A 23,211-nucleotide genomic window follows, 5' to 3' on the forward strand; every position below is an offset into this window, starting at 1 on the left:
AGAATCCCAGGGCATGCAGTTCCAGGTTTTGTCAGGTTGGCATTGGGAAAAGAGAGGCAGGGGATCCTCCTCCCCAAACTCATCAATTCCTTATATGAGCTATATGCTTTCAAAACATCTACAGTTTTGGCAAGAATCTGAAATCAAGCTGATGCATTTGACCAGACATAATTTTCAGAGGTAGTTAGAGTGATGTGTCAACCTTTCTCAATAGCTGTGTTAATGTGGGTGAAGTAAAAACAACAGGAGGTCCTCCTGCCACTGTACCAGTACTGGAAAAATCTGCATTCCCTGGTTGGCTGGCATGCCCAAATAGAACCTCAGCATGGAAAGCATACACCTTCCTGCTTGCAATAGTTCAAGAGACTCTGTTCATGGAATATTAAAAGTGACAAGTTCCTGGGGTGCTTGGCTGGCTCAGTTGGAGGAGCGTGTGACTCTTGATCTTGGAGTCGTGAGTTCCAGCCCCATGTTGGGTGTAGAGGTTACTTAAATTAAAATAATAATAATAATAATACAATTTTTTTAAAGTGACAACTTCCTGGTCAGTCATTCCAACAGCATCAGGCATCCCTTCTGTGGTCTGTGGGCATTTTTGATGTAACATTCCAGATGAAATGAACTAGCTGGGTAAAAGCAGCCCCTGATGCCACTTGGAGGCGCTCTTCGACACCCACCCTATGCACATTTTAATTTAACCTGGTAATAGTTACACAGAAGAGGAGGAGGGAGGGAGGGAGGGTGGGGTTCAGTTCACAACTGTTGGATTTGGGGTCTGGGTGAATGTCTGTGAAACCTCTCTCTGTGACTCTTCTTTTTTTGTTTGTTTGTTTGTTTGTTTTGTTTCAATTAAAGTTTATTTATTTAGGGGCACTTGGATAGCTCAGTTGGTTAAGCATCCGACTTCAGCTCAGATCATGATCTCACAGTTCATGGGTTCCAGCCCCGCATTGGGCTCTGTGCTGACAGCTCAGAGCCTGGAGCCTGCTTCAGATTCTGTGTCTCCCTCTCTCTCTGCCCCTCCCCACTCACATTCTGTCTCTCTCTGTCTCTCAAAAATAAATAAATGTTTAAAAATTTAAAGTTTATTTATTTATTTTGAGAGAGAGAGAGAGAGAGAGAGGGAGAGAGTGCATGGGGGAGGGGCAGAGAGAGAGGGAGAGAGAGAATCCCAAGCAGGTCAGCACAGAGGCAGACATAGGGCTGCATCTCACAAACCATGAGATCACAACCTGAGCTGAAATCAACAGTTGGGCGCTCAACCAACTGAGCCACCCAGGCACCCCTACTTTTGAAAGGTACTTGAATAAACACTTATCTTTGGAAATCTCCAAGCACGTAGGTTTCCTTGATTCCTCTTCCCTGGTGGCATTTGGCTTGTGGGAAGAGATAGGAAGATGAAGACCAGAAAGGTGACTCAACAGAGTCCTGGAACAGCCTCATTGGACCCACCCAGGGGAGCTGAGGGAAAGTGGTTAAGAAACCTCACTTGGAAGGTAAGATTGTCTCTCCTGGGGTAAGGTTCCTCCACCACCTGGTAAGATTTGGCCATAGACGGAAGGAAGGGTAGGGTGAGCGACAAGGCTCAATTTGATCACAAATTTACTTTTACTAACAAAAAGAAAAGGATTTTATTTTTAAGTAATCTCTACAACCAACGTGGGGCTCAAACTCATGACCCCGAGATCAAGAGTCGCATGCTCCTTGGACTGAGTCCCCCAGGTGCCCCACAAACCTACTTTTTTTTTTTTTTTTTAGTAGGCTACACATGGAACATGGAGCCCAACGTGGGGTTTGAACTAACGACCCTGAAATGGAGACCTGGGCTGAGCTCAAGAGTCAGACACTTAACAGACTGAGCACCCAGGTGTCCCATATCTACTTTTTTTTTTAATGTGTTTTTTTAGAAGATTTTATTTTATTTCTTTTTAAATTTTATTTATTTATTTTGAGAGAGTGAGAGAGAGAGAGAAGGGGGGGCAGAGAAGGAATCCCAAGCAGGTTCCAAGACAGCACCCAGCCTGATTCGGGGCTCAAACCCAGGAACTGCAAGATCATGACCTGAGCTGAAATCAAGAGTCTGATGCTTAACCCCTCTACTTTTTTTTAAATGCAAGTTTTTAAAAACCAAAATTATAGTAGGCATTACATACGATTTCTGCTGTCTGTGCTAGTCCCGTGAATTTAAAATGGCATCTTGTCTTATTTGAACTTAACTGTTAGTGTGGTTGAGTATTTTTTGTTGTGTTTATTGACCAACTGGGATCCCAAATCTGTGAATTGCCCAGTCGTAGCACTTACTTGTTTTTTTTTTTTAATTTTTTTTTAACGTTTATTTATTTTTGGGACAGAGAGAGACAGAGCATGAACGGGGGAGGGTCAGAGAGAGGGAGACACAGAATCTGAAACAGGCTCCAGGCTCTGAGCTGTCAGCACAGAGCCCGACGCGGGGCTCGAACTCACGGACTGTGAGGTCATGACCTGAGGTGAAGGCGGCCGCTCAACTGACTGAGCCACCCAGGCGCCCCAGTTGTTTTTTTATTAGATTCTCTGACATTATCTACAGATAAAATCAGTCTTTAGTATTGCAAATATCTTCTCCCTGCCTGGGGGTTAGGGCTTCAAATAATGAATCTGTGGGGCACAGTTTAGTCCATAGCAACTTGAAAGAGATATTTAGAACAGATGTAATTGACAAAGGATTCATTTCCAGAATACACAAAGAATTCCTCAAAAACCAAAAGAACAGCAACCCAGCAGAAACATGAGCAAAGAATAACAATAAGCAGTTTCAGAAGAGGAAACTCAAGTGGCCATAGACACGTAAAAAAGATGCTCACCCCATTGGAAATCAAGGGAATTAGTAAAGGTATCCTTGGACACCAATCAGTGAGAATCAAGTCTGAACCCGGCAGAGCATGCGGAGTCGCATTACCGACACAGCTGAGGGTCTATGTACCCTTCGATTCCGCACTTTCACCTCCAGTACCTCTGGGGAGAAGTTTGCACAAGCCCATGAGGAGGCAGGAAAGGGGTGTTTGACAGCACTGGTGTTCATGCTCGCACGAAGAGACTGCTGAATGGCTGAGGTGTCGTCGATGGTGAGGGAATGCTTCGTAGCAGGTCTGATGGATGAACCACAGGTGCACATGTCAGCGTGTGCCGACTTCTGAAATGCACTGCTGATAAAAAGCAAGTTACGGAACAGAGACTGTGTAATACCATTTCTGCAAAGGTTAAAAATGTGGTCAATGACCACAAATTGCTGCAAATGCGTTCATTTGTAGTAAAAATAACAAAACAAGAGTGGAGTTGTGTTGAGGGGCTGGAAGAGGAAAGGGGCACAGGGTAAAATTTTAGCTATATTGCTATGTCCCTGCAAGACACAAAGGCTGAGCACGCATAGGACAAAGGATCAGCATCTGGTAAATGTGGGTAGGGAATACCTGGATGTCTTGTGATGTTTTCCAGTCTGGTCCATATGTTTTGAGAATTTCACTGGGGCGCCTGGGTGATTCAGTCGGTTGAGTGTCCGACTTCAGCTCAGGTCGTGATCTTGAAGTTCACGAGTTTGAGTCCCACGTTGGGCTCTCTGCTGACTGCTCAGAGCCTGGAGCCTGGTTCGGATTCTTTGTCTCCCTTGCCCTCTCTGCCCCTCCCCTGCACTCGCTCGCTCTCTCTCTCTCAGAAATAAACAAACATTAAAAAAAATCGAAGTTGTAAACAGTTAAAATTAGGTAAATAAATATTTTACCCAAAGTCTCAAAGATACCTGTCTATGGGGGCACCTGGCTGGCTTGGTTGGTAAAGCATGTGACTTTTGATCTTGGGGCAGTGAGTTTGAGCCCCATGTTGGGTATACAGATTATTTAAAATATTTTATTTTTTTTAATGTTTATTTTTATTTTTGAGAGAGACAGTGCACTAGCAGGGGAGGGGCAGAGAGAGGGGGGTGGAGGGCCCAAAAGAGGCTCTGAGTTGACAACAGAGAGCCCAACATGGGGCTCAAACTCACGGTGAGATCATGACCTGAGCCAAAGTCAGATACTTAACCAACTGAGTCACCCAGGTGCCCCTTAAAAAATATATATATATAAAGATATCTGCCTGTATTTATAGTTTTTCCTTTTGCAAGTATGTCTTTAATTCATTTGGAATTTTTTTTTTTTCAACGTTTATTTATTTTGGGGACAGAGAGAGAGACAGAGCATGAACGGGGGAGGGGCAGAGAGAGAGGAAGACACAGAATCGGAAACAGGCTCCAGGCTCCGAGCCATCAGCCCAGAGCCCGACGCGGGGCTCAAACTCACGGACCGCGAGATCGTGACCTGGTTGAAGTCGGACGCTTAACCGACAGCGCCACCCAGGCGCCCCGTCATTTGGAATTTTTTTATTTTGATGTGATGTGAGATAGAGACCCAGCTTTATTTTTCTCACTTAATAGCCAGTTTCATCAAAACTATCTGTTCTTTCCCCACCCTTGTGAGGTCTTCTCTATCAGCCATTTTATTTTCTTTTTAAAAATTTTTTTTAATCTTTATTTTTGGGAGAGAGACAGGGCAAGAGTGGGGGAGGGGCAGAGAGAGAGAGAGGGAAACACAGAATCTGAAGCAGGTTCCAGGCTCAGAGCTGTCAGCACAGAGCCCGACGTGGGGCTCAAACTCATGAACCGTGAGATCATGACCTGAGCCGAAGTCGGACGCTCAACCGACTGAGCCACCCAGACGCCCCGTATCAGCCATTTTATTTTAATATTTGAAAGTCATTTGTGTAACTTGCTGGGGAATAAGGAGGCGTCAAAAGTGAAGGGATGATGAGAACACGGATCAGAGAACTGGGAAGCAGGCTCTTGGGTAGCGAAGGCTCTTCCCAAGGTCCTTCCCTCAGTGAGCTCTGGGGGCCAGGCTGCTGCACATCTGTGCTCAGAGCCAGCCCTGAGTCCCAGAGCTCAAAGTCCAGGCTGGAGCCAGCCAGTGGTCAAGTGAGAGCCTTGTGCAGGGCATCATGGGGCAGCTGGCACCCCAGGAAGGCCATGAGGGTGGCCTGGAGATGGGCACAGGAGGAAGGCGAAGCTCTATTCTGGGGAAAGAAGGGACCGGCCACAGACCTATGATGGGGCCAGGGTGACAAAGGAGCAGGACCACCAAGCAGACCTACACTCGGTGCTCCAGAAAAGGGCCCAGCACCTCTTCCTACTGTCCCCACCTTTCTCTCGAGTAGCTCCCCTCCTTTCTGTCTGGTCTCGCCTTGTCCTCCCACGCCCTGAGCTGTCATTCCGGACAGGTCATCTAAGGGCAGGGGCATAGGTAGAGGTGAGAGAGGATTAACAAGGGGTGGGAGGAAACTTCTGCAGGTGACGGTGATTGTGGTAATATTTTCATGGATATAGACCTAGAGAACTCTTCAAATTATACACTTCACATACAATTTATTGTATGTCAGTTACACCTCAATCAAGCCATAAACAAAAACTTCAGGCCAACTATTTCTAATTCTCAGTATTGAAAACTAGATTAACATTTTGCACTTGGTAAGTAAACTTGGAAGTAAATTTTCGGTCTAGATCGCTCCCTCCCCCGCTAGCCTCCAGCAGTGGAGAGCACAGAGCCACACTCGTGTTTACTGATATTTTATTCAGTGGGGAAGGATTTTTTTCATCACCTTCAAATTTAGTAAAGTACATTCCTCAGAGTAAAAATAGAACATGAGTTTGTAAAAGCACAGTCTAATTCCTCCTGACTCGGCGGAGGTTTGGATGGTTTTCTTATTTAAACATTTCACTCTGACGTTGTCGTTACCTGCTCACATCTTCCTGTGATGACGGGCCTCGCCAGTCCCCGCAGCCGTGCCCAGACCGCTTTGTAGCCTACGGTCTGCACCCACCTCACCTCCCCCCGGGGCCCAAAGCATGGCTGGGGGATGGGCGTGAGGAGCTAGCAGGGAGAGTTTTGTGCGGGATTCAGAGCTTCTTTTCTTTGGCCACAGGTCACGCTTTTTGAAGAGTTGAAGATGTAATTTCCATCATTCTTCTCCCATCACGTAAAAATTGTCCAAGTTACATGTGGTGGCAGAAGAGATAATTCTGCGTATTTCTTTTTTTTTAATGTTTATTTATTTTTGGGGGGGGGGGGGCAGGGAGAGAATCCCAAGCAGGCTCTTTGCTCAATCTTGCAAACTGTGAGATCATGACCTGAGCCAAAATCAAGAGTCTAGGGCTTAATCAGCTGAGCCACCCAGGCGCCCCCCAATTCTGCAGATTTATGACAGACATCTCTCATCCCTCAACCGACACCTGTCAGGTACTGTCTCCTCGAGATGCTCTGACGTTCGGATCTGATGAGGTGCCCCTCAAACTCCAAGAACTGGCAATAAAATTATCCTCTGAGAGTTCAGTTAGTGAGACCCATATTGATTACATTTATTACTGGAAGAAATAATACAAGAGGTAATCAAAACAAATGAATAAAGAGTCATAGAATCCTCTGCTTGTTGAGAAAGTTATGTGGGTCTGCTCCCAAAGATCTGCACCAAAGTCCAGGGAGAACCCTGTGAAATCCATCAACTCTCTGTCTGGGGGGTGGGGGTGGGGGGGTACTGTTTCACCAAAGAACCGAGTTACAAAGGGCAAGGAAGAGGAAAGTCCAAAGAAAGATTCAGTCTCCACCATGGTCCCCAGGACAGAAAGGTTGAGTAGGGCAGAGCCCTGGCCCTGAGATAGGGGCGGGGGGTGTGGATAGAGCACAGACTTAGGCAATCTCTGCCATCTTCCACCCAGCCTTTGGATTTCACCAGAGGGAGACCTAAGACTCACCTGGTCACTGGAAAAGAGTACACACACACACACACACACACACGCACACCAGCACGCTAGGCTACACGTTGGTCTTTAGAGAGCTTCCTTGGTGTCAGTCAGGATCCACATGGGATGGTCTGCTAACACATTTTCTAGAAGCAGCCCCTCTCCAAGCCCGTGGCTGTAACGGGAGTTGCTGTGTTCATATGTGTGATCAAACCTCGGCTGTGGCTTATTGAAAAGCGCTAGACTCCTGATCCGAACAGAGCGAATGGGTACCTTTCCTCAGGACTGGGGATGTGACTCTGAGGGAAGGAAGGCAGCCCTTCTCTCCAGGGGTTGGGCTGCAGCTTGAACACACAGTGGCTGGGACCTGGTCGTAGAGAGAGCTGATGTGCAGCGAGGGGAATGTGCAGGTTCCCAGGGAGAGGGAGAAGTGGAAGAAGGAAGGGGTGCTCACCCCTGGGCCCTAGAGCCCTAGCACACCCACCGTTGGAGCCAGTGAAGGAGGCCAGGAGCGTTCTCACACATTCCCTTTCTTTGGATCTGAACAGCCAGAGTAAGAGTAGATATCTTCTTTTTTTTTTAAGATGCAATTAAAAAAAATTTTTTAAGGTTTCTTTCCTTTTTTTTTTTTTTTTAATTTTAACGTTTATTTATTTTTGAGAGAGAGAGACACACAGAGCATGAACTGGGGAGGGTCAGAGAGAGGGAGACACAGAATCTGAAAACAGGCTCCAGGCTCTGAGCTGTCAGCACAGAGCCCGACGCGGGGCTCGAACTCACGGACCGCGAGATGGTGACCTGAGCCGAAGTCAGCTGCTTAACCGACTGAGCCACCCAGGCGCCCCTTTAAGGTTTATTTCTGAGAGAGACAGAGTGCTAGCGGGGGAGGAGCAGACAGAGAGGAAGAGAGGCACAGAATCCAAAGCAGGCTTCAGGCTCTGAGCTGTCAGCACAGAGCCCCACGCGGAGCTTGAAATCGTGATCTTCGAGATCATGACCTGAGCTGAGCCGAAGTTGGACGCTCAACCGACAGAGCCACCCAGGCGCCCCCAGGGCAGATTTCTGATGCCAGCATCCAACACAGATAGCCTCAGTATCCTGAGGGAGATGCCTGAGGGGGCCCATGTGCCGCCAGGGAAACCCTACCCTGGAGAGTTCATCGACCCTCCTCCAGGGGACCTAGCTGCAGCGTGACTGGGCCTCTATGCAGGGCAGGAAGGAGCAAGGCCCTCCCCCCCCCCCCCCCCACCGGGGACCTGCTACGTAGGGTGGGGGCTTGACCGCCAGAAGCGGGCTTGCTCTAATCCATAGGATAAGGACAAGGTGATGTGAGGGTCAGAGGAGAGAGGAACATCTACTGAGCCTCCAACTGTGGGGGTTCTTGGGACTCCTCATTCTTCCCGCTTTACTCAGCGAGCCCACGTGCACAGATGCCGAGGCAGAGAGCGCAGAAGTTCAGGAGACTCGGGGGTGCCCACACCTCGGTCCTCAGCCAGGGTGCCGGGCACAAGCAGGAGCTCCGTGTGCACTTGGTGGATAGTGTGTGAGCGAAGAGGGGGATGGGGAGGGGTGAGGTGAACGACCCAGAGCGACCAGAGACAAACACGGGGAGGGCGTGCCAACCCAGAGACCAAGAGAAGGGCACGGCTCAAGTCTGGCTTTTGGGAAACCAGCCTTAGTGCCTGGTGCTGACCTCTGGGCCTTTCTAAGGTGACACCAAGGACAAAGCCAGCTCATACAAGCCACCGCCGAATTCTACCAAGTTACCATGACAACAGGAGGAGTGAGCAGAGAGAAACTCCCCAAATCAGCACTCCTTATCTCAGACCATTTCGAGGTTTCCTTTGCTTTCTGTATTACAAGGGCGAGAACACCCGAACGTCCACTGCATGGTGGGATGTCTCGGGAATAATCTGTGTGGCTCACACGGCATAGGGTGAATAAGCTGGGATTGGTTCATTTATTCATTCAACAGATAAGGCACGCACAGCTTTTCAAAAATGCCTATCTGCTCCCTGAGACGCTGGTGAAGGAATGGGAGAGGCTGGAAGGCTGCACTGCCTCTGTGGCTGGCAGTCCTCTGCTTTGGCTCCTGGTCTCACGTGGTTCGAAGGGATGAAAGCAGGACCCCCTCACCATCGAACGGAGCGCTCAGGGCGGCCCGGAGATCAGCTTCTATGGCGAAGGTTGCAGGAAACTCTGACCAGGGTTCACGTGCACGGAATTACCCGTCCTTTCAGAGAACCTGACACTTCCTGAGGGAATCTAGAGATGGCTAATGTGAAAGAGGACAACTTAGTTCTCTGTCAATCGCCACAGAGCCTGAGTGCCACTGCTGGGGCCGTGTGCCCGCACCCCCTAGTCCTCTCGCCAGCCTGTGCGTGGGGCCCACCAGCCTCACCACCAAGCAAGTGGCACCGCTGAGTGTGCCTGTGACCCAGGGGCCGCCAGCAGCCTCCCAAGACCCAAGGGACAACCTGGGTGGGTGCAGGGAGCCAAACAGAGAGGGTCTATCTCATAGCCAAATGACCATCACATGCAGGCAATCAACGACAGAGTAAAAGAGTTTTTCTGGGTGTTTCTGGAAGAGACTGGCGTTGGATTTGGTAGACTGAGTGAAGATTATCTGCCGTCACCAATGTGGGCGGCATCACTGATGCCATCCACTGATGGCCCCAGGAGAACAGACGGGCAGAGGAAGGACGACTCCCTCTCCCTCTGCTCGAGCTGGAACATCCATCCATCCTTTCCTACCCTTGGCCACCAGAGTGCCTGTTTCTCAGGCCTTCGGACTCGGACTGAATCATACCGCCAGCTTTCCTGGGTCTCCAGCTCGTACACAGAGAACGTGGGACTTCTTGGGGCTCCACAGTGGCGTGAGCCACCCCTCTAACAAACCCCCTCAGGTGTACCTCTATATATCCTATTGGTCCTGCTCCTTCGGAGAACGCTGACACAGCAGTAAAAGGCCTGGTCCTGCAACCTTCTTTCCAGACTCTGTCCTCCTGGAAGTAAGCCATTGTTGAGTCCCAGCAAGTGTTTTTTTTGTTTTGTTTTTGTTTTTGTTTTTGGCCAGATCCCCTGTGGGAGGGAGTTTGCACCTCAGCTGTGCGTCCCAGCCTTCAAAGGCAGCAGAGACCCTGGCCGTCAGCCTACCTCTGGCCACCACCCAGGTCCTTCGTCAAGGAAGGACCGCAACCCAAGCTCGGCCGGCGGGGGTTGTCTAATGACAGCCTCTGCCTTTCACTGGCCAGCCTGCCCAGTAACCACTCTCACTGCTTTGTGTTTCCACCCAGCTGCATGAGAAGGACCCACTCGTCTGCCTTGCTGACGGACATGATGCCACCACGTTCCGGTCTCCGTGATAAGAAGCACCTTTAAAGCAAGTGGAGCACCCTCTGCCAGATGGCTTCTCAGCCAGTGTGGTTCTGGGGCCTCCTTACCACTCCCCCGCATCTTCAAAGACAGGTACAGTCTCTTTCCACAGAACAAAGGCTCCGGGACAAGGGACGTGTGATGTGGCACCTGGGGCAGAGAACTGAAGCTCCGTGCTCTAACGGCGGCCAGCACTGTCCAGGAGCAAACCGGGACTTGCAGGGCAAGGCAGCCCCCTTGGGGACCTGGCTGGTCTGAGCACACCTCCTCCCACCAGGGAAGCAGGCAGCCTCCCAGTGCCTGTGCCTCAGGAATTATCAGGTAGGAGGCAGGAGGCGGCCTCTAAACCCCTCACCGGAGGAGGACAGGAAGGAAGCACCCCCCCACTCCAAATGACCAGATCACCCATGATTCTTTTCAAGCATCACCCTCTTCCTCCTAAAAATTTTTGCAGGGGCGCCTGGGTGGCTCCATCGGTTAAGCATCTGACTTCAGCTCGGGTCATGATCTCACGGTTTGTGAGTTTGAGCCCATGTTGGGCTCTGTGCTGACAGCTCAGAGTCTGGAGCCTGCTTCAGATTCTGTGTCTCTCTGTCTCTCTCTCTCTCTGTTCCTCCCCCACTTGTACTGTCTCGCTGTCTCTCAAAAATAAACGGAGAATAAAAAAACGTTCGCAAAGTCCAACAAATAGATGTTTCATAGTAAAAAGAGTCGTTTTTAAAATTTGTTTATTTATTTATTCTGAGAGAGAGAGAAAGCGGGGGAGGGGAAAAGAGAGAGAGAGAGAGAGAGAGAGAGAGAGAGAGAAAATCCCAAGCAGGCTGCACTGTCAGCACAGGGCTGGATCCCACGAACCGTGAACACCCGACCTGAGCCAAAATCAAGAGTCAGACCCTCAACCGACTGTGCCCCCGAGGCGCCTGAGGCCAGAATTTTCTGAGCCCTTTGGAACTGTGGGGGGTGCTGATGAAGACAATGGCCAGCTGGAGGACCTAGAAAGTAGTCTCTGAATGGCAAAGGACTAAGTCCACTAGGACGTCCCAGCAAAGGACAGACTGGCGCCAGGACAGGTGGGGAGCAACCCAGCCCGTGTCACCAAAGGCTGATAGGGATGGGTGACCCCCAGGCAGGGGATCCCGTATGCAGCCCGACACCCTGGTAAGGGGTTCCAGGATACCAGGCCTGGGGTGGGAGGGGTCAAAGATGCTTTTCTAGTCTCCCTGGTTTGGCTTCCTGGTTTAGCCGAATAAGATCCCAAAATGGAAGAGCCAGGAAGGGAAGACAGGGAGCCTGAAAGGCCCGCTTTCTGCAGCAGGGCTGCCTCGGGACACCCATGGGACACCCGCTTTCTGCAGCAGCAGAATGAAGGCCTCCCAGGCCGGGGCGAGGCAGGGCAGGCACGTGGGGCAGCACCTTGGCTGCATCCCCACTCCCGGGGCAGCTCTGGAATGTCAAAGCCCCTCTGGCGACACCCGCGTGGTGCGGGCAGCTCAGCGGGCAGCATCATAGCCTGGTCACTCCTGCCCGAGCGCGGGAGATGGGGCCGGGGGGAGGGAAGGTGGACACAGCATGGCTCCCGGGGGAGAGGCCAGTCTCGGATTCAGATGCCGGTGCACTGTCCAGTTTGATGCTCTCTGTGGGTGGGAGGCAGGTCCTGGAAAGAGCACCGCAGGAGGCGTCCCAAGAGGGGTTGTGGACAAGATTCCCTTCCGAAGGCCTCCTTTGCCTCAGACACCTGTCTGGAATTGCAGCAGACGCCAAGGTCACGGGGGAAGACCGAGGGGCGCCAGCGTCTGCCTCCCGTGCAGCCCCTGGCAGCGCCCAGGAAGCATGCCGCAGATCCCCGTCAGCGCCGGGCCAGGAGAGCAGGCTGCCGGGCCCCATGCGTCTCCCAGGGGGATGGACGCCAGCAACCCCTTCTGCAACCTTCCAGAGCTCCCCGAGATGAGTGTCCCTCAGCCCAGTGACTGTGGTGCCAGCCTGGGGCGCACTCCCTCCCGCTGCCCGGTCACCCGCGTGCCCCGGGCACTGAGAACGTGTCTGCCGGCAAGCAAACCACAGAGGGCCTCAGAATAGGGGCTTCTCAGCCTCACCTGTGCCCACCAACAAAGCCACCTCCAGGGTGGATGGGGGTCATTACGGAACCAACCGTGGCTCCATGCTGTAACCATACGCTGTGAGCTCCCGGGGTATCCCTCCACCACGTCCACCCCTCAGACAGGACAGGAGTCAGCAATGACCCTAGAATGTTCCTGCCCTCAGCCTGAAGTTGGGGACCCAGGAGGCTTGGGGGACAGAGGGGCTCAGAGGCACAGCCACCTCCTCAGCCTTCCTCAGAGGAATATGCTGCTCAGGGAACTAGGGTGAGCAGGCCTCAGAGGCTGGCCGCAGCACGGAGATTAGGGGGAGAAAAGGGGAAGGCACAGAGCAAGGGTACCCTCTCCCCATGCCTGCATGGGCCCAGCGGGCCCTCAGGCCTCCAGGGAAGGTCATCCAGGGGAGCTCCCAAAGAGAGGGGTTCCCATCTGCTTCAGGCAAGCATGCCCGTCCTGATTTGCAGAGAGGCCCTGAGGTCTGGGGTACAACTACATTGGGCCGGGCCCCCTCCCAGCACCACCGCACCAGCTCAAAAAGACGCCTCCCTGGCCTTGCCCTACCCACGGCTTGGCCTACTGGGGTAGTCGAAACCCAAAAGTTCCCAAGGACACATCTAGAAATACACCCAAGGGACGGAGGCGAAACACAACAGGGCCCAGCAGTGCCCATCAGCCCCCCGGGGGGAGTTTCGGGGAGGGGGCCAAGGACACGGGTGAACCTATGGTGGGAGCAGCACATCACCTAGAGCTTAGCAGAGAAGGATTCAAAATCTGCCAGTAACTTGAGGTCGTTAGGGAGTGTCAGCCACGCCCCGCCGTCCACCACCAGCACAGCGCCGGTCACGTGGGATGCCAAAGGGCTGGCCAGGAACAGCGCGCTGTGGGCAACGTCTGTCTTATTGCCCAGCCTCTGCAGGGGGATGGCCGGAACCTTCGTGCTGACACTGGCTTGGGGGCCACCTGGAAGGGCAGCAGGTGGCTTAGCACCATGAGCCCTGGGACCCAGGGCCCTCCACTCCCTTCTGCCCAGCTTTCCCTAAACCACATCTAGGAACACCGAGGGCAGGGCTGGCACAGGCAAGGTAAGAAAGAACATGGCTACAGAAGCAGCACGGGGCTTTCTGCCACACACAGGGTCAGGGTTCCGGAAGCTCTAACGGGTATCCCACTTTGTGTCTGGCTCATACACCGAGGCCAGCAGCCGTGTAGCCTCTACCTCCGAGGAACAGCTGCCCACGTCTGGCTGACCGTTAGTCTGTCACAGGTGTGCTCACCAATAACGGCCCAGACTTGGCTTGGGGACGGACTCTTTGCCAGCCCTGGGAGCCATGAGGAATCGGCCCTCATCGTGCGCCTGTCCCAGCCAGAACAAGCTCCGGAAGGGGCTTACCCAGCCGCCAGAACCCCTCTGTGCCACTGATGAGGCCAGGGGCGAGGCTGTTGACACGGATGTTCTGGGGACCCCACTCCACAGCCAAGTGCCGTGTCATTGCATCTGCACAGAAGGAAGGTAGTCATGAGGAGGGGTGCAGGGCTGCTCTGCTTTCTGGGGCGGCTTGGGTATGGGTCGGGGCTCAGGGCCAGGGCCGGCCCTCTCCACTGCCCACCACTGTGCTTAGCTTTACCAGGACACTGTGGGCCTCCAGGGACAGGCCGGAGAGGGACCCAACGGGAGCCCAGGCAGGCAGACCAGAGGGTGTGCCCGTACCCACAGCCGCCTTGGCAGAGCCTGCGTGCACTTGAAGCACCTGCCCCCGGCTGCCCAGGGTCGCGGTGATGTTCACGATCACCCCTCCATGGTCCTGGAACACATGGGGGAGCACAGTGAGCAGGTGGCCAGAAGACGCCTTTCCCACATGGAAAGGACGCTCACCCGGAAGAACTTCTCATAAAGCACACGAGACGTGTTGAAGGTGCCCAAGGTGTCAATGTCCATCACGGTCTTGAAGGCGTTGAAGGACAATGTGCTGGCAGGGCACAGGAAGTTTCCGGCCGCACCTGCGGGGTGCAAGGAGACAGTGGCTGGTGCTGGAGCTCCAGGCAGTTAGGACACAGGGACCCTCAGGATGGTCCAGGCTAGATGGGGGAGGGGCCCAAGCAGTTGGGTAAATTCTTGCATGACAGGGCAGGATGGATCTCCTGGGTTGGATTGTGCTCCTCAAACAGACACAGGAAGTGCTAATCCCTGGCACCTGTGAGTGAGAATTATCTGGAAATAAGCTCTTTTGGAGGCAATCAAGTTAAGATGACATCATCTTAGGGGGGCCTACATCCAAGGACCGGTGTGCCCCTGAGGAAAGGAGAAAAGACACAGACAAACACGAGGGAGGCCATGCAAAGAGGCAGGCAGAGACTGGAGCGACGCGGCCCCAAGCCAACGAGCACCGAGGGTCGCCGGCAACACCAGAAGCTGAGAGAGAGGCCTGGGACTGACTCTCCCCGGGGCCCGTCCGAGGGGCCGGCCCTGCCGACACCTTGGTTTTGGATCTGTGACCTCCACAAGTGTGAGAGAATGTATTTCCATTGTTTTAAGCCACTCAGCTCGTGGTACTTCGTTAGCTGCAGGAGATTTATATACCCCATGTTTCTAAGAGGGAATTTCAGCAAAACATGAACCTTGACGTGAACTACAGACTGGCTAATGATACCTATCATTCTGGTTCACCGACTGTAACAAGTGCAGGATGTTAACAGGAGGCCCCTGTGTGTGTGTGCGGGGGGTGCAATTCTGTGTACCAGCTGCTTGATTGTTCTGTACATCTTGAACCTTACTAAAAAAAATTAAGCCTATCTTTTTTTTAAAGGGAGAAGTTTGAGACACGAGAGTGCCCCAGCTCTGTGATCCAGCCAAGTTCATAGGATGTCCAACCTTCTCCGTGATTGCACTGACCCAGAAGGAGCCAGGGGCCCAGGACAGGAGTCCTGAGGCCCCCGCAACAGGGAGGTCTGGTACTGTGACCCATCAGAGGCCCCCGGGCCTCACCCAGCAGCCACTCACAGTTAATGAGAATGTCAATTTTCCCAAACTCCTTCAGTGCCTGGTCCACAGCAGCTGTGATGGCCGGGGGAGCGCGAACGTCCAGAGACAAAGGCAGGCATCGCTGGCCAGTGGCAGCAGCCAGCTTTCTGGCAGCCTAGAAGCCAGATGGGAAGAGAGGTGGACAGCGGCCCAGCGGCCTTGGCCTGGAGCCAGGATCCTCCTTCCACATTACCCTCCAGGCCACTGGTCACTGGTCGTGGGTCAACAATGGCCCCCGCTGACTTCTCGTCCCCGAGACCAGCTGTGGCAGGGGTGAGACTCTCCTCCCAGGTGGACGGGACCTGTGAACCACCCTCAAAATCCGTATGAGCTGAGATCTCTCTTGGGGCAACAATACCACCCAACATGAGGGCCTCCTCACGAAAATTAGGTTTTGTAAAAAGCCAGGGGTGTCCCTGGGAGGAGGCCACTTCCACTGAGGTTCCATATCTGGGGGAGGAACAGGTTTTAGTGTCACCATCCTCTGGGCCTCAGGACCCTCCAGGCACAGGCTCTGGGCCCCCACAGCTAGCCACGGATGGGGTGGGCACAGGAGAAACCCACTCACCATTGACACTCTTGGAAGGCTTCTGCTGGCGATGACAGTGTGGCAGCCGTGCCTGTAAAGCGTGAGAGCATCAAGGCACAAGGGACACGCCCAGGTGGGCTCCTGCCCGGTGCTCTAGGCAGAGCTCCCTTCCCCCAAGGCTCTCTTGGGCTGAAGCATCAGCCCCGGGCTGAAGGCACAGCTGGCAGAGAACACAGGGGTCTGAGCAGAGCCAGCCGCACCAATGGTGTCCACCCTGGGGTCTCCTGTCTGGGTCCCTCTGGCAATAGGGTATCCCAGCCACAGAGACATGTGGGCCGTGCCCCAAACACCATGTGCACAGCACTGAGGCAGCTGTGAGCCTCAGATGCACAGCCCAGGCATCTGTATGGGCCCTGCTGGGTCCCCCTGGCTTGGCCCCACGTGCCCTGGCCTCTCCCTGTGAAGTTGGAGTGAAGGACAGAGAGACCCCCTTCTGAGGCCAGGGTCCCTGCATTGCCTCGCCTCCTGACAAACTCAGCCTCACAGTAACAACAGCAGCTACTACCCGCTGAGTAGGTCCCATCTAATCCTCAAAAGGCCCCTCAGCACAGCTGGCTACACTCTGCTCAGAGCAGCAACATGCACCAAGTCACCAGCTCGGAAAATAAATTCACCTGGAATGGATGAATCCCCGAATCTCACCCAGTGAGACTCACCTCTCTGGTATGAACAGTGGGGGCCTGGGGAAAACCGGGGAGGGTCTCTAGGATATCAGCAGGCTTCCTTTTCCTCAACCCCAGCCTAACCCTGGTCCTTTCCTGGGGTGGGGGTGGGGGCACAAGTGGTTGACCTGGGCCTGAGGTCAAGATCTCCTGTCCCAAGAGACACTGTGCTCTCCACACTACTGACGTCAACTCAGCTCATCCTGACCCTGGCTCCACGAGGCCCCAGGGAGCTTGGCAGCAGTTACCTCAACCTGCTGAACCCTCCCTCTCTGCATAAATAAGGGTGCTGGGGCCAACTAATCTCTAGCACAAGACCCTAGAGTCCTGCCTCCTTCAGGAAAGCGCGTGACCCCTTTCAGATGCTCTCTGATGCCCTGTGGCCTAGAGGGGTTCCCACCTCCCCCCAGCATCTTGCCCAGCGATCTCAGGATCCAGTGGGGTCCAGGCAAAGTGGAACAAGTTTCAGGGGGCTGGGAATGCACAGAGTACACAGAGCAGTGCTCACCGCATGAAAATCTCAGCAATTCGGAACCCAATCCCAGAGCCACCACCTGTGATGAAGGCCACTTTGTCCCTGAGAAAACAGGAAGCACTTTATTTACTTATCTTTTTTAACAGGAAGAACTTTAAAGAGATAGATGCTTGTTGACTTAGTGGGTGGGAGGAAGCCAGTGGTTCTGGGAAGATTTTGGCTCCCTGCACTGGGCACTTCTATCAGATTTGAATTGTTAGTAAGTAACAGGGATGACTTTTGTAAGAAAATGAAACGCTACTTTTTAAAGGCTGCATTCCTATGCTTTCTGGGTTTTCGGGGAAAAAAATATTTCAACCTAAAAACCTCTATTCAGAAAGTTATCAGTTAAGGGGCTCCTAACTGGCTCAGTCAGTAAAGCATGCAAATCTTGATCTGTGTCAGGAGTTCAAGCCCACCACGTTGGGCAAGGCATGGAGCCTACTTTAAAAAACAAAAAACAACAACATGAAACTTATCAGTGAGAAATCTTTTCAAGACACACAAGCCTTCCTCCACCTGCCCCTCACTCCACTTTCCCAGGACCACCACTGGGAACACCCAGCGCCACTGACCAAGACAAACAGAACGTGCTCCCAACAAGGCGAATGTCAAAATACCAGAGCACTTGCGTCCCCAGCGCCACCTGGACATTGAGACTGTCCGGCCGCCAGGCACGGGGTCCCCACACACCCTAGTAAAACCGCAGGTCCCCGAGCCACCCCTGCAGAGGTTGCACGCCCCTAGGGACTCGGGCCTCACCGTAGCAGGTCCGGGCAGAAGAGATGGCGGTACTCGGGAAGACACTCGTCCTCACTGACGTCGGGCGGCGGCTGGGCCATGGCTCTCGGTGCGGGTTAAGGGCGGCGAGCACAACAGGGACCTCCCCAGGATCCGACAGCAGCGGAGACCCACCGCCGGATAGAAGCGTAGGCGCTCAGCACTCGCCCGGACCCAGATCCGGAGGCCCCGCTAGGCCAGCCCACAGCCGCCTTCTTGCTCCTCCCAGACGCCCCCGCCCAAGTCGGCCCTCGCCTCTCCGTGACGCTCCGCCCACAGCGGCCTCCACTCTCCTCCCAGGATGCCCTGCCCACAGCGGCCCTCGCCTCTTGCGTGACGCTCATCCCACCGGGCCGACCTCCCCGCTAGCCCCGCCCACAGCTTCATTCAAGCTCTTTCCAGGACGTCCCGCCCACAGCGGCCCTCGCCTCTCCCGTGACGCTCCGCCCACTGGGCCGACCGCCCCGCTAGCCCCGCCCACAGCTCCATCCAAGCTCTTTCCAGGACGCTCCGCCTACAGCATCCACCACCCTCCTCCCAAGACACCCCGCCCACAGCGGCCTTCGCCGCTCCCGTGACGCTCCGCCCACAGCGGCCGCGCAACCCGCTGGGACTGGAGGTAGGTCTCGGTGAACACCGCGCGGCCGGCGGCTTCCCGCCGTGGAGACTCAATGGGCACGGTTCTGAACCGTCTCCGTCCCTGAGTCCTTTTGACAATATTGGGAGTCAGTGCCGTGGTCGGAGCCAACCAGACACTGCGGACGTTTGGTGCCCGAGTTAAGGCGGCGCTCGCATGCCCCGCTGTGCATTTAAAACATCTGGTTTGGGGGGCACTTAGCGTTTAAAGGCCCCCGCCAACCGGGCACTTCTCTTCAAAGATGTCAAAAAGTAGAGTGAGGACCAAGGCGGCCTCAGCAGATGTAATGATATGCAATGTCCAGTACCTGTGACAAGTGACCGGGGACACACACACATGAGGACCAGGGGTGAAGTGTAAGGTATATGGTGCTAACGTGAAAACAAGGAGACATGAGGCAATTCCAGTCTCCACGTGAAGCCACCTAGAGGGGAGGGGGCCGTGGTTACCAGGCCTTCTGCCCTGGGGGTGGTCTCAGTGGGTCCCCTCCACACCCCTTCTTGCCACCCTCCAGTCCTGCCCAAGGCAGTCCGTTCCTCATTCAGCATGATCAGACGAATGGGCATCACCAGCTCCAGGGCTCACCTCAGATTCCTCCCCATTTCAGGCTGTGGGTCTTTGGACCCCTGCCTGTCTGATACATTCAATAAAGTTAATTGATCCCCTACTGATTTGTGAGAAGGTACGCTTTATTTCAACACTCAAACTCATAACTTTGCATAAAGTCCTCGTCCTCATCCCTACCTCAGAGATGGCACAAACTAACAAGCAATCCACCCCATACACAACACAGTGAATTTTAATGTCGCGCCCCCCCCCCCAGCCCCCGGCTTTGGGGGAAGGGAGGTCACAGTACCCACTCTTGGAGATGCCCCAAAGACTGTCAGTCTGGCACTTTGGTACAGAAAGAACTTGGTCCAAGTTGTTACTGGCTAGGATATTAAAAGGCACATAAAGTTGGTTATTCAACCCCTCTGGGCTGGGGTGGGGCAGAAGGTAGACGGGGAGGTGGTCTGGGACAGAAGGGCAGACCGCGGTGTGGGCTCAAGTTCTTGTCGACAGAGGTAGTTGATCCCGGGTGGCTGAGGGCAGCCCGGGTGCTCAGGCTGGGTAGGTGCTGCTCTGGTGGCCTTCTTCTGCCCAGTCCACGAGCTCACTGCTCTGAAACCATAGCTGGATCTCCCTCTGGGCCCCCTCCACGGAGTCGCTGGCGTGGACGATGTTCCTGTGCCAAGTGATAGGTGGCAAAGGTAAGGCACAGAGTTCAGTGTGCACCTTGGGGGTCCCGGGGACTATCTGCCAATTCCGTACTGTTAAGAGGAACAAGCCCGGTATTGTGCAGAGGGGAAAGCAAGAACAGGAATGGAAGACTGGCTCCAGCCTGGCCTTGGCCTCTTACCCACAACCTCACGACCTGCCCTGACCATTCTGGGAGCCTCACGTTCCCACCAATCATCCAGTGCCAACCCTGTGGGGTGTCTGGCAACACAGAGTCAGGAAACAGAAAATGACGGCAGAGTTCACACACAGCACACAGAGAATGCATTATCATCTCCTGTGCGCAAAGGGCTTTGAAAAACCTGTTCTTGCAAACGTGAGGTGTGTGCGACATCCCAGCATCGAAAATCTCTTCTGGCTTTACTTTGGCCCAGGTCCCATGGATCTGCCTTGGGAGCAGACTGCCACCCCACACTGAGGCCCTCCTCAACCCTGATGAGCTGGCCCATCAGCTCCAGTGGCTGAGTGTGTCAGGGTCCCCAGACCTGCTGATGTGGACGCTGAAGTCCCCCCTGATGGTGCCGGGGGCAGCCTCAGCTGAGTTGGTGTGTCCTATCATGGCCCTCGAGGAGCAGACCACGTTGGGGCCTTCCCAGACCTGCAGCACAGAGATAAGGGAGGTTGGGAGACGTGGCGACTGCCAAGGACTCAGCAGGTCTGGGCTCAGTCCAGGGACCTCCACCCCTTCCGCCACCCCTGCCTGCCGTACCATGGCCACCACGGGGCCGGAGGTCATGTAGCTGATGAGGGCTGGGTAGAAGGGCTTCCTCCGCAGGTCATGGTAGTGTTCGGCAAGGACTGTCTCTGGCGCCTGGGTGGCATTGGGGTAAGGGGTGAGAGGAGCCCCTGGACTGGGAACCCCGCTGGACGCTAGGGCAGTGACCACGGTACCTTGACCTCAGGGCACCTTGCAAGTAGCAGCAAAATGGGCTGGCCCGCCAGCAGACACCTTCCCACCGTTCCCCTTCTGCCAATACCAGGACGCTCCTGACGCAGGGCTGAGATGTGAAGGGCTGGGGTCCAGGAGAAGTCCCCCACTCCCAGTCCCCTCGAGGGCACCCCTGGATCGAGAGCCCGGGTACCTGCAGCATCTTCATCCCCACCAGCTTGAAGCCCCTCCTCTCAAAGCGCTGGATCACATCCCCAACGAGTCGCCGCTGCACCCCATCTGGCTTCACTGCAACCAGGGTCCGCTCCCGGGTCCAGGAAGACCCTCCTTGAGAAGATGGGGAATCAGGTGCCTGACCCTTTCACATCTCCCTGAACCCGGATTCCCCTGCCGGGGTCCAGGTGTCAGCTGGGCCTCAGAGTGTCTGCCTCTCCAGAACAGCTCTGGAGGGGAGAAGTGCCGGGTCCGCAGCCAACTAATGCCCGGCATGGCGCTGCCTTTCAGGGACAAGCAGGACAGTGGGTCCCCCGTGCTTCCAGCCTGTCAGAGGGGCCGTGGCTCCTCCCATGCAGTGGCAGGAGCACCCATGATGGACACAGCGTGCCTGAGAAGGCATCTTCAAGAGTTGGGGAGGCACAGCTCCACTCACTGGCCACCCAGAGGCCCAGAGAAGCCACGCTGGAAAGAAGACACAACTCTTGGCCTTGCTTTTGACTCCCACCCTTGGGAGTGATGGCCAACACTGTCTCAACTCCCAGCCTGCCACACAAGGAAGGACCCAAAGCCCATCTCTTCTAGGTCCAAGGTGCAGGAACGGCGGGGAACCAGGGACTAGTGAGGTGCACCTTCCGTGCACACACTGGGACAAAAGGGAGCGGGGGGCTGAGGAGGAAGGTGGAAGGTAGAGGGTGTCTGTAGGTGGGGAGACGGGAGAGGGTTCCTCCTCGCACACCCTCACTAGCCAAACAGGAACTCTGTGCTGCTGGTGGGTTTCAAGACAGGACGCTTCCAGACCCAAATACAGGACTGGGCCGGGCCCCAGTCTTCTCTAGAGGACACTGCCAGGGAGACAGGAGGCGTCATCACCCATCAGCCCCCTGCCACATTGTTACGCTGACCCTCAGCACTAGGTCCAGGGTCAAATGTGCCTTTGAGAGAAGCCTAAACCCTGGATGTCTCACAAAGACGGAGAACAGAACTGGAAGAGAAAGGATAGGATGGGGACAGGCCAGTGTCCCTGGAGGGGTCTGCATCTGCGGCTTCCCACCTCCGGGGGGAAAATCAACCACAAGGTGTGCAGAGACTGGGAAGCAGGCAGTAGGCGCCCCCCACTTCTCTTCAGGACTGAATGAAGCCCCCTGGAAGAAGCCCCCCTGGCTTGTCTGTCCCCCCCCAAACCCAGTGCCTGGGGGCCGTCTGTGCCGCCTGGCCGGCTGCCAGCTGACTTGTGCCTGAGAACGGGGCAGTTCACTCTTTCCAGAGTTTGGAACACGAAGACATCTGGCTCTCGGGAGCACCCTGGGGGTCGCAATTACGGGGAGAACCCGCTACAGATACGGGCCCCAGGACCCCAGGCGGGGATGAGCCGGATGGAGTTAGGGCCTGCAGAAAAACGCTCCGAGGGCAGCGGCTCCGTGTGGGACTGTTCATCTGCTCAGAATGCCCCCCACAGCCGCCCCAGGTCCGCTGCAACCCTCATCACTGCCTATCGTGGCCACCAGGCCTCTGGTTTCCTCCTGCTGTGGAGCCTTGAGGGCACCCCCCGCCTCGGCCCCCAAGCAAGCCGGGACGGTGGGCGGATGGCGGGGGGGGAGCAGCGAGCGGTGAAGAAAGACGTGCAGGGCGCCCCCGGCCCGCCCGGCGGGAACCCGAGGCCATCTAGACAGCCAGGCGGCCAGCGGCCACACGCGCGCCAACAAAGGCCGGGCTACGCCCCCGCCCGTCTCCCCCCTCCGCCGGTCGCCGACGGGAGGGACCACTCACCCGAGCTGGGGCGTGCGAGCAGGCTTGGGCCTGCGGCCCGCGGGCCGCTCAGCAACCCCGGCAGCGCCGCGCGCCCCAAGAGGCCGCCCATTACCCTCGGCCCGCGGGCCGCTGGCGGAGCGCGGAAAGAAGGCGGGCAACGGAGCCCGCAGGGAGAAAGGGCGGAGCGGAGGGACGGGGAGGGCGGGGCGGAAGAGAGAGGCAGGGGCAGAGGGGAGGATGGGGAGAAGGGCGGGGAGGAGTGGAGGGCGGGGCGGAGCGGAGCTGAGAAGGGCGGGGCGGAGGGGAGGGAGGGAAGGGGAGGATGGGGAGAAGGGCGGGGAGTAGTGAAGGGTGGGGGGCGGGGCGGAGGTGATAGGGGCGGGGCGCGGGGCGGGCCGGAGAGGAGGGCGGGAAGGGGAGGGCGGAGTTGAGAAAGAAACAGGTATTTTGTTACAATAGTGTAGGGGTGGTGATGGCGGCCGGTTCCAGTTTGAAATCGTAGATCTTACTAGATCTTATTTAATGAACTTTTGAAAAACTATATATGCTGTTAATGGAAAAGGAGAAGAACTTTATTTTACAGAGATGGAGGCGGAATTTAGGAGGGG

At 55.0% G+C, this 23,211-nt stretch overlaps 2 protein-coding genes across 9 annotated transcripts; both read right to left on the reverse strand.

The window, feature by feature from the left end:
* Positions 1–2,602: 2,602 nt before the first annotated feature.
* DECR2 (2,4-dienoyl-CoA reductase 2) lies at positions 2,603–18,156 on the reverse strand. Of its 8 annotated transcripts, none has more exons than XM_086691752.1 (9): positions 17,817–18,156; positions 17,049–17,117; positions 15,858–15,909; positions 15,269–15,404; positions 14,144–14,268; positions 13,979–14,072; positions 13,661–13,765; positions 9,712–9,804; positions 2,603–3,179 (listed from the first exon to the last, which is right to left on the reverse strand). In XM_086691752.1, exons 1-9 carry the CDS (start codon positions 17,894–17,896, stop codon positions 3,055–3,057), a joined length of 879 nt encoding a protein of 292 aa, XP_086547878.1. In that variant the 5' UTR covers positions 17,897–18,156; the 3' UTR covers positions 2,603–3,054. The 8 variants fall into 8 exon arrangements, with proteins under 8 accessions (XP_086547878.1, XP_086547875.1, XP_086547880.1 ...); XM_086691749.1 differs by having other exon boundaries at positions 2,603–3,182; XM_086691754.1 differs by lacking the exon at positions 2,603–3,179 and adding an exon at positions 8,732–9,074 and having other exon boundaries at positions 17,817–18,144.
* A 983-nt stretch (positions 18,157–19,139) lies between these two features.
* Positions 19,140–22,778, reverse strand: NME4 (NME/NM23 nucleoside diphosphate kinase 4). Its single transcript, XM_025923181.2, has 5 exons — positions 22,622–22,778; positions 20,832–20,965; positions 20,459–20,560; positions 20,235–20,347; positions 19,140–19,696 (listed from the first exon to the last, which is right to left on the reverse strand). The coding sequence occupies exons 1-5, from the start codon at positions 22,710–22,712 to the stop codon at positions 19,573–19,575; spliced, it is 564 nt and encodes a 187-aa protein (XP_025778966.2). The 5' UTR covers positions 22,713–22,778; the 3' UTR covers positions 19,140–19,572.
* Positions 22,779–23,211: the final 433 nt, after the last annotated feature.

The sequence above is a fragment of the Puma concolor genome, chromosome E3 (assembly GCF_028749965.1).
Source record: "Puma concolor isolate L17-30 chromosome E3, mPumCon1.1.hap2, whole genome shotgun sequence".
Classification (NCBI taxonomy): Eukaryota; Metazoa; Chordata; class Mammalia; order Carnivora; family Felidae; genus Puma; species Puma concolor.

Excerpts from the sequence above, each read along its gene's own strand:
- DECR2 (XM_086691748.1), bottom strand. The coding sequence starts at position 17,896 with ATGGCCCAGCCGCCGCCCGACGTCAGTGAGGACGAGTGTCTTCCCGAG. Across the intron at positions 14,269-15,268 it reads AATTGACATTCTCATTAACT|GTGCGGCCGGAAACTTCCTG; the intron begins GTGAGTGGCTGC and ends TGCACCCCGCAG. Across the intron at positions 14,073-14,143 it reads TTTATGAGAAGTTCTTCCGG|GACCATGGAGGGGTGATCGT; the intron begins GTGAGCGTCCTT and ends CATGTGTTCCAG.
- NME4 (XM_025923181.2), bottom strand. The coding sequence starts at position 22,712 with ATGGGCGGCCTCTTGGGGCGCGCGGCGCTGCCGGGGTTGCTGAGCGGC. Across the intron at positions 20,966-22,621 it reads GCTCGCACGCCCCAGCTCGG|GAGGGTCTTCCTGGACCCGG; the intron begins GTGAGTGGTCCC and ends CATCTTCTCAAG. Across the intron at positions 19,697-20,234 it reads TTCAGCGTCCACATCAGCAG|GAACATCGTCCACGCCAGCG; the intron begins GTCTGGGGACCC and ends CACTTGGCACAG.